Consider the following 9,013-nt stretch of genomic DNA (forward strand, 5'->3'; position numbering starts at 1 on the left):
ATCCGTTGTCAGGCTTGGTACCAAGAAACGCCCAGTAATAACAGTTCCCGATTCTGTGGTTGGTCCTGATAAGGAGTTGCTTGAAAGGTCTGAAAAGTTGTTCGACGAGGTGAATATGGTGGAAGCAGGAGAGGGATCGAGAAAGGCGGATGTGCAATTTGTGGGGCCCAGTACAAAGATCAACAATTGGGAAGCTACTCCTCTTCCTACTCGGAGGGAGTCTTGGTAGTCGGCTTTGATTTTTCTTTCAGTTTTAATCTGGATTATTCCAGGGTTGTAATTCAGATTCTATGTTCCGTCCGTTTGGATGTGTTAAACATTGTTATCTTTAAATTTTAATGAAATGCAATTTCCCTTCTTTTTCATTCCTGATAGTTTTTATTTTTGTTTTTCTTTTCTTTCTTGTACAGTCCTTTTTATGGTGGTTTCAGTGACATGACATGCAAGAGGAATCTCTGGCCCAGTAAAAGCCAATCTAATTCTGAAATAATAATACAAGAAATTGAGTGTGATGATGAATGGGAATATGATGATGATGAGGCCTTTGAAGAAATCAGTAAAGAATTAAGCCATTTTGAAGAAAAACCCAAACCTAACCTGAGTGATACAGAAGCAATCAACTTAGGGGATCAAGATAATGTCCGGGACACCAAAATAAGTGTCCATCTTGAACCACAACTCAGAGAGGAGATAATTAAAGCACTGTTCGAATATAAAGATGTTTTTGCATGGTCATATGACGACATGCCGGGTCTAAGCACTGACTTGGTGGTTCACAAATTGCCCACTGACCCGGCATTCCCCCCTGTCAAGCAGAAGTTGAGGAAATTTAAAACTGATATGAGTGTGAAGATCAAAGAAGAGGTCACTAAGCAGTTTGATGCAAAGGTCATTCGGGTCACACGGTATCCCACCTGGTTAGCCAACGTTGTGCCTGTGCCAAAGAAGGATGGTAAGACCAGGGTGTGCGTTGATTACCGTGATCTCAACAAGGCAAGTCCAAAGGACAACTTCCCATTGCCGAACATCCACATATTGATTGATAATTGTGCAAAACATGAGATTGGTTCTTTTGTGGATTGTTATGCGGGCTATCACTAGATCTTAATGGAAGAAGAAGATGAAGAAAAGACGGTATTCATCACGCCATGAGGAACATACTGCTATAGGGTTATGCCTTTCGGTCTGAAAAATGCTGGGGCAACTTACATGAGGGAAATGACAACCATATTCCATAACATGATACATAGGGAGATCGAGGTTTATGTGGATGATGTAATTGTAAAGACCAGGAAGCAGTCTGACCACGTCATGGATCTGAGAAAGTTCTTCCAAAGGCTTCGCAGGTACAATCTTAAGCTCAATCCCGCAAAGTGCGCTTTCGGTGTTCCATCTGGAAAATTGTCGGGATTCATAGTCAGCCATCGAGGTATTGAATTAGACCCATCAAAAATCAAAGCCATCCAAGAATTGCCACCTCCAAGGAACAAGACGGAGGTGATGAGTTTGTTAGGGAGGCTGAATTACATCAGTAGGTTTATTGCTCAACTTACGACAACGTGTGAGCCTATCTTCAAGCTGTTAAAGAAGGACGCTGCGGTCAAGTGGACAGACGAGTGTCAAGAGGCATTTGATAAGATAAAGGGGTGTTTGTCAAACCCACCGGTGTTGGTCCCGCCAGAACCAGGGTGGCCTTTGATTCTGTATTTGACGGTTTTGGACAATCGTTTGGTTGTGTGTTGGGTCAGCATGACATCACCGGCAGGAAAGAGCAGGCCATATATTATCTCAGCAAGAAATTCACATCTTACGAGGTTAAGTATACTCATCTTGAGAGGACGTGCTGCGCCCTAACTTTGGTAACACAGAAATTGAAACATTACTTGTCATCTTCTACTACTTACCTCATCTCTCGGTTGGATCCGTTGAAGTATATCTTTCAGAAGCCTATGCCCACAGGGAGGCTCACAAAGTGGCAGATCTTGCTCACAGAATTTGACATTATCTATGTGACCCGGACTGCAATGAAAGCTCAGGCATTGGCCGACCATTTGGCTGAGAATCCAGTAGATGAGGAATATGAGCCTTTGAAGACTTACTTCCCTGATGAAGACGTGATGCATGTTGATGAGTTGGAACAGGTCGAAAAGCCATGATGGAAACTTTTCTTTGATGGGGATGCCAACATGAAAGGCGTTGGGATAGGAGCGGTACTTATTTCTGAAATAGGACAACACTATCCTGTTACGGCTCAGCTTCGTTTCTATTGTACTACCAACATGGCCGAGTATGAGACGTGCATCTCGGGTTTGAGGTTGGTTGTAGACAGGTGTCCAGGAAGTCTTGGTCATAGGGGACTCGGACCTTCTGGTACATCAGATTCAAGGAGAATGGGAAACATGGGATTTGAAGCTCATACCGTACCGACAATGTTTGCGTGATCTTTGTCAACGGTTTCAATCAATAGAGTTCAGGCATATTCCAAGGATTCACAATGAGGTTGCCGATGCTTTGGCCACTTTGGCATCAATGTTACATCATCCAGATAAGGCTTATGTGGACCCTTTGCAGATTCAGGTCCATGATCAGCATGGTTACTGTAATGTGGTGGAAGAAGAACTTGATGGTGAGCTGTGGTTCCACGATATCAGAGAATACATCAGAATGGGAGTGTATCCAGTACAGGCCACAGGTGATCAAAAGAGAACAATTAGGCAGTTGGCAAGTGGATTTTTCTTCAGTGGAGGGGTATTGTACAAAAGAACTCCAGATGTTGGGCTATTGAGATGCATAGATGCTAGACATGCCACAGCTATCATGACTAAGGTACATTCTGGAGTCTATGGACCGCATATGAGTGGGTACGTGTTGGCAAAGAAGATTCTCCGAGAAGGTTATTATTGGCTTACTATGGAGCGAGATTGTATCAGTTTCGTGCGCATCAGTGCCAAGTGCATGGAGATTTGATTCATTCTCCACCATCGGAATTGCACACAATGTCTGCACCATGGCCTTTTGTCGCGTGGGGCATGGATGTCATTGGGCCAATTGAGCCAGCAGCATCAAATGGGCACAGGTTTATTCTGGTGGCCATTGATTATTTCACCAAGTGGGTTGAGGCCAAAACATTCAAGTCTGTAACCAAGAAAGCGATGGTTGATTTTGTGCACTCAAATATCATTTGTCGGTTTGGGATACCAAAGGTGATCATTACAGACAATGGGGCTAATCTCAATAGTCATCTGATGAAAGAGGTATGTCAGCAGTTCAAGATTACACATCGCAATTCCACCCCTTACCGCCCCAAGGCAAACGGAGTAGTTGAGGCGGCCAACAAGAATATAAATAAGATACTTCAGAAAATGGTGGAGGGTTCTAGACAGTGGCATGAAAAATTGTCGTTTGCATTGCTGGGTTATCGCACTACTGTTCGTACTTCAGTAGGGGCGACTCCTTATTTGTTGGTGTATGGTACCGAAGCAGTGATACCCGTAGAAGTGGAAATCCCATCCCTTCGAATTGTCGCAGAAGCCGAAATTGATGATGATGAATGGGTCAAAACCCTCCTGGAGCAATTGAGTTTGATCGATGAGAAAAGATTGGTCGCAGTGTGTCATGGCCAATTGTATCAACAAAGAATGGCAAGAGCATATAATAAGAAGGTGCGTCCACGAAAGTTTGAAGTGGGTCAGCAAGTGTTGAGACGTATTCTTCCGCATCAGGCTGAGGCCAAAGCCAAGTTTGCCCCAAATTGGCAGGGGCCGTTCATCGTGACGAGAGTGTTGTTGTATTTAACAGACATAGAAGGCAAGTGTGTTGAAATGGCCATCAATTCCGATGCGGTCAAGAGATATTATGTATGATTTTCTTTGGTTTAATTGTATTTGTTTGTACTTGGCATATTTTGAAGATTGGAATGACGAAGGCATTTTGTTCGGCTATCTAAACACTTTATTCTTTTGTTACCCCTTTGAGCCTTATTTATTTTCTTTCATGACCCTCTTTCGGAATCAATAGTAAAGATCAGAAACACAAGCGTGAAAGATAAGTAAAAGGAAAGAGAAAAGAAAAGAATGAAAAGAGAGAGAAGGAAAAAGGAAGAAGAAAAGAAAAGAGAGAGAAGAAAAAGAAAAGAAAAGGAAAGAAGAAACAACAAAAAGAGAAAAGGAAGAAAGAAAAGAAAAGAAGAGAAAAAGAAAAGAAAAGAAAAGTCACAACAACAGAGCAATTCCTATGACATGAACTACGTTCGACCTGATTCCTTTTAAGGATACGTAGGCAGCCCCACGGTTTGGTCCCATCAAAGCAAAAATCTAAAAGTCCCTAAGCAAGGAACTGGGGCAGAAGTTGCGGTTGTTGTAAGAAATCTGATTCCGAGAGTTGTAATTTTCAACCCATCTGAAATTGTTTTGAGCCTTTTGATACCCTTTCTTTCTAACCCTATCCAAAAGCCCACATTATGGTCCAAAGAAAGACCTTCTGATCAATCTTCGAGAGATGCCAAGTCGAGCAAGTAGAGGTGATTCATTTCAGGGGCAACACTCTGGTCCAAGCAGAAAAATAATGAAAATGAGAGAGTCTTATTGGTGAAAACCCTCACGGGCACCGTAAGGCGACGAGAGCTGAGAGAAATAAAATGAGAGAGTCTTATTGGTGAAAACCCTCGCGGGCACCGTAAGGCGACGAGAGCTGAGAGAAATGAAAAATGAGAGAGTCTTATTGGTGAAAACCCTCACGGGCACCTTAAGGCGAAAGTGAGTAGAGAGATGAACAAATGAGAGAGGTCTGTTGGTGAAAACCTTTCAGGGCACTGCAGGATGAACAAGGTCAAGGTTTGAGTGAAGAAATCAGGTTGTGGAATTTTGGGGCAACAAGGTATGGCAACTGAAAGTTGATTGGTTGGAGAGATTGGGCCGGTTAATCCGAAATGCATGACATGATCAATGGTACCAGCTGTTCCACTCAGATAAGTCTCTTTTCCTTTTTCCTTTTAGCAAGTCGTCCTATTTTGGGTTTTCTTTATCCTTAACTCTCAACGTCATTGCATTTCATTTCTTTTGGGGTTTTGTTTCTCTAAAATGTTCCAATGTCAGTCTTGTTCAAAGCAAATAAGAAAGGATTTCAAAGCTTACTACCAATTTCCAAAATTGCAAAGCACAATGTGGCCAGAACGTACCAAAGATAGCAAGATGTAAAGTGGGATATAGGGAGCCCCCAGAAGTTTCATCGGTGGAATGACATGGTAACTTCATGAGGAATGCAAAGGTTCAGATAAAGGGGTCAAAGATGTAAAACAACAGTTTGGGTATAGAACACTCGGGTCATCCAAGGTCATGGGGTTTGAAAGTCAGTCAGAAAGTCAAGCGGTTCAGGGCTAGTCCGGGGAAGCAGGTCAAATAAAAACACGACAGTGGAGAGACCTTCAGCAAGAATTCCATCAGCTAACCACCACATTTTAAACTGACAAGATTTTTCTTTGATTGAAACAGGGGCAGAAAGTTTCGGTGTTTCGGAGAAATCCTCCGTAGGGAAAGGCAAGCACCAAACAGGTTTGACCGTAAAACTCCCAGGACCTGCCTGGATAATAGGATTTAATTAGGAGTTTTCAGGACCTCCTTGAAAATGAGACCTAGTTTAAAAATCGAAACAATCCTAGATAGCAAAATCTAGCATAAATGTACCCCAAGGAATATAAGTTGGTTTCAAAGTTTGCATGTTTAAGATAGGATTCAATTAGGAGTTTTCAGGACCCTCCCGAATAATGGGACCTAGTTTTAAGATTTCCATTAGATAACAAGATGTAGCGTAAGCTTTGTCGTAGGGTAGTATAGTTCAGCCGTAAAATTGTCACTCTTAAGATAAGACTTGATTTTTTATTTTCAGGACCCTCCTGGATAATAGGGTGTAGTTTTAAGACTCTCTTAGATAACAAGATTTAGCGGAAGTCACACCTTTAGAAGATATAACTTAGATTTAAAATTGTCATTTAATTAAGAGTTGTCAGGACCCTCCTGGATAACAGGATCTAGCTTTCAAATTCTTAGAATATTTGGTAACATCGTTCAGTTTAACACTCACATATGTGCCCAGCTACCAAACTGGGGCAGAAAATTTTCTTTGTTTTGTCTATTTTTGTTGAAATCAGGCGCCCACCTGGAGAACAGGGAATACATTTCAAGTTTAGCAATCAGGCGCCCACCTGGAGAACAGGGAATACAATTAAGTCAGTAGTCAGGAGCCCACCTGAAGAACAGGGAATACATTCAAGTTCAGCAATCAAGCGCCCAACTATAGAGAAAGGGAATACAATTCAAGTTCCAGCAATCAGGCGCCCACCTGGAGAGCAAGGGAGTACAGTTCAAGTTTCAGCTTTCAAGTTCTTATTGATATTTGGTATCATGATTCAGTTTACACTCACATATGTGCCCAGCTACCAAACTGGGGTAGAAATTTTTCTTTGTTTTTGTCTATTTTGTTGAAATCAGGCGGCCACGTGGAGAGCAAGGGAATACAGTTCAAGTTTCAGCAATCAGGCGCCCACCTGGAGAGCAAGGGAATAAAATTTAAGTTTCAGCAATCAGGCGCCCACCTGAAGAGCAAGGGAATACTGTTCAAGTTTAGCAGTTAGGAGCCCGCCTAGAGAGCAAGGGAATGCAATTCAAGTTCAGCAGTCAGGAGCCCTCCTGGAGAGCAAGGGAATACAATTCAAGTTCAGCAGTCAGGAGCCCGCCTGGAGAGAAAGGTAATACAATTCAAGTTCAGCAGTCAGGAGCCCGCTTGGAGAGCAAGGGAATACAGTTCAAGTTCATCAGTCAGTAGCCCGCCTGGAAAGCAAGGGAATACAATTCAAGTTCAGCAGTCAGTAGCCCGCCTGGAGAGCAAGGGAATACAATTCAAGTTCAGCAGTCAGGAGCCCGCCTGGAGAGCAAGGGAATACAATTCAAGTTTAGCAGTCAGGAGCCCGCCTGGAGAGCACAGGAATACATTTCAAGTTCAGCAGTCAGGCGCCACCTGGAGAGCACGGGAATACATTCAAATTCAGCAGTCAGGTGTCNACCTGATAATTGGGCTGCAATAGCTTTTGCAAGCAACTTAAATGATAAAAGTTCAGAAGCCACGAGAAGACTTAAAGAAAGCCTTCAAGAGTTCCCTGCAACCACTTGGAATGACGTTTATAACAGGTACAGTACGAAGTTGCGAATTGAGGAAGATACCGTACCTCAGTTTCATCATGAAGAAAGAAGCAATTCCAGGAGGTCAGAAACCGAAAAAAGATCAGGTAAAAGCAGGTACGATCCATATATGGGACCTGCAAGAAAAGACTCACGGTCAAAGGAGGATAATCAACGATATGATCAAAAATCGAGGAACAAGGAATCTGGTTCTTCATCTAGGTTCAGAAATGACCGAAACAGACAAGAGTCGCGAGATGATGACAGAGGTTTAAAAGAAAAGCAAGCCACCCCTGAGAGAAATAAATGAATTCCAAAGATCTTTGGCAAATCCAAAGAGGGTTTTCCTGTACGTTCATCACAAAATATTTCTAGATCCCAATACACCCAATGCCAGATAGCTGCCAAAAAGCATAAGCCAGAAAACACAATATGTGCTCCAGCTACACCTTCGTAACTCCAAATACCCGGATTCGTTACAGTCCCCCCTGTGATACTCCAACCGCCCCATGAATTGGTTATTCCTAAACGAGTCATGAAGGGTATAACGAACATACCCTGTCTCCACATTGGATCAAGAACAGGATCAGAAGGATCAAAAACCGCTAATTCATACAGAGCCATCGAACCGGCCCAACCAGCAACCAGAGCTGTATGCATTATATGAACAGAAAGCAACCGACCGGGATCATTCAATACAACGGTATGAACACGATACCAAGGCAAACCCATGGAAATACCCCTTATATCAAAGATAAATAGACACTACGTAACTTTATTGCATTGGAAAAGACTATAATATGACTATCCTATGGACCACTCTTGTTCAGTCGATTATTTCCGAACAAGGGTGTTCTATTCTGTTGGTAATAATGGAACAATTCTGTTCGTAGGAACAAAGAGAAGCAGATTTATTCTATACTCGATAAGTACCAATACGCAATGGGGGAGTTAATCCCATTTTCTATGAGCGAATGAGTCCATACTTATTTATCATTAGAAAGACCTATTCGTAATAATTTGAGTTTATTCATTCTGTCTTTCTTTATGAATTTTTATAATCTATGGATAAAATAAATACGATAAAAACCAATATGAATATTATAAAGACAATAAAAAAAATTGTTACGTTTCCACCTCAAAGTGAAATATAGTATTTAGTTCTTTCTTTCATTTAATGCCTATTGGTGTTCCAAAAGTTCCTTTCCGAAGTCCTGGAGAGGAAGATGCATCTTGGGTTGACGTATAGTGCGACTTGTCAGATATATTGGGTCATATGGTATTTCCCCGTTCTCTCCCCCGATCGAGATATCCCCCGTTTCACCCAAGAAAGATAAATTTAATCATCAAAAATTTGGAGCGTGAAGTGCAATTAGATCCATTTTTGAGGGGATTCATATTACTATTATCAATTAGAATAATTCAATTAGAATAATTTATGGTTGGCTTGGTTGGACTAAAAAAATGAAGTATCCAGGCTCCGTTTAGAAAAAACCCAATTGGATTGGTAAGATATCTATGATTGCTATTCATATTTTTTCTTTGTAAAGAGATCCTAATTGTCAAGCAAAGTTATCTCAACTCTAAGAGATACTTGTATAAAATGAATTGAAAAAAAAAAAAGAAATACAAAAAGAAATGGTAATGGGAGCATTTGTCCTATATGTACAAATCCAAATCGGGCGGATCTTTACCCGGAGTAGAGCATAAACCTAAAAAGATGAAACAGACCCATTCAGGAACAAGAAAATACCATCGCGGTTTGGATTAAATCTCGATGAAAGAATACATCAATGAGAAGTTAATTCGATAAGTTTAATGACCCTTTCAAATTTTATAAT

At 41.5% G+C, this 9,013-nt stretch overlaps 1 protein-coding gene across 1 annotated transcript; it reads right to left on the reverse strand.

Annotated features, from left to right (window-relative positions):
• Positions 1-6,808: 6,808 nt before the first annotated feature.
• LOC109243321 (photosystem II CP47 reaction center protein-like) lies at positions 6,809-8,777 on the reverse strand. Its single transcript, XM_019410230.1, has 2 exons — positions 7,372-8,777; positions 6,809-6,824 (listed from the first exon to the last, which is right to left on the reverse strand). The coding sequence occupies exons 1-2, from the start codon at positions 7,902-7,904 to the stop codon at positions 6,809-6,811; spliced, it is 549 nt and encodes a 182-aa protein (XP_019265775.1). The 5' UTR covers positions 7,905-8,777.
• Between the last annotated feature and the right edge of the window lie 236 nt (positions 8,778-9,013).

This window comes from Nicotiana attenuata, unplaced genomic scaffold (assembly GCF_001879085.1).
Source record: "Nicotiana attenuata strain UT unplaced genomic scaffold, NIATTr2, whole genome shotgun sequence".
NCBI classification, from domain to species: Eukaryota; Viridiplantae; Streptophyta; class Magnoliopsida; order Solanales; family Solanaceae; genus Nicotiana; species Nicotiana attenuata.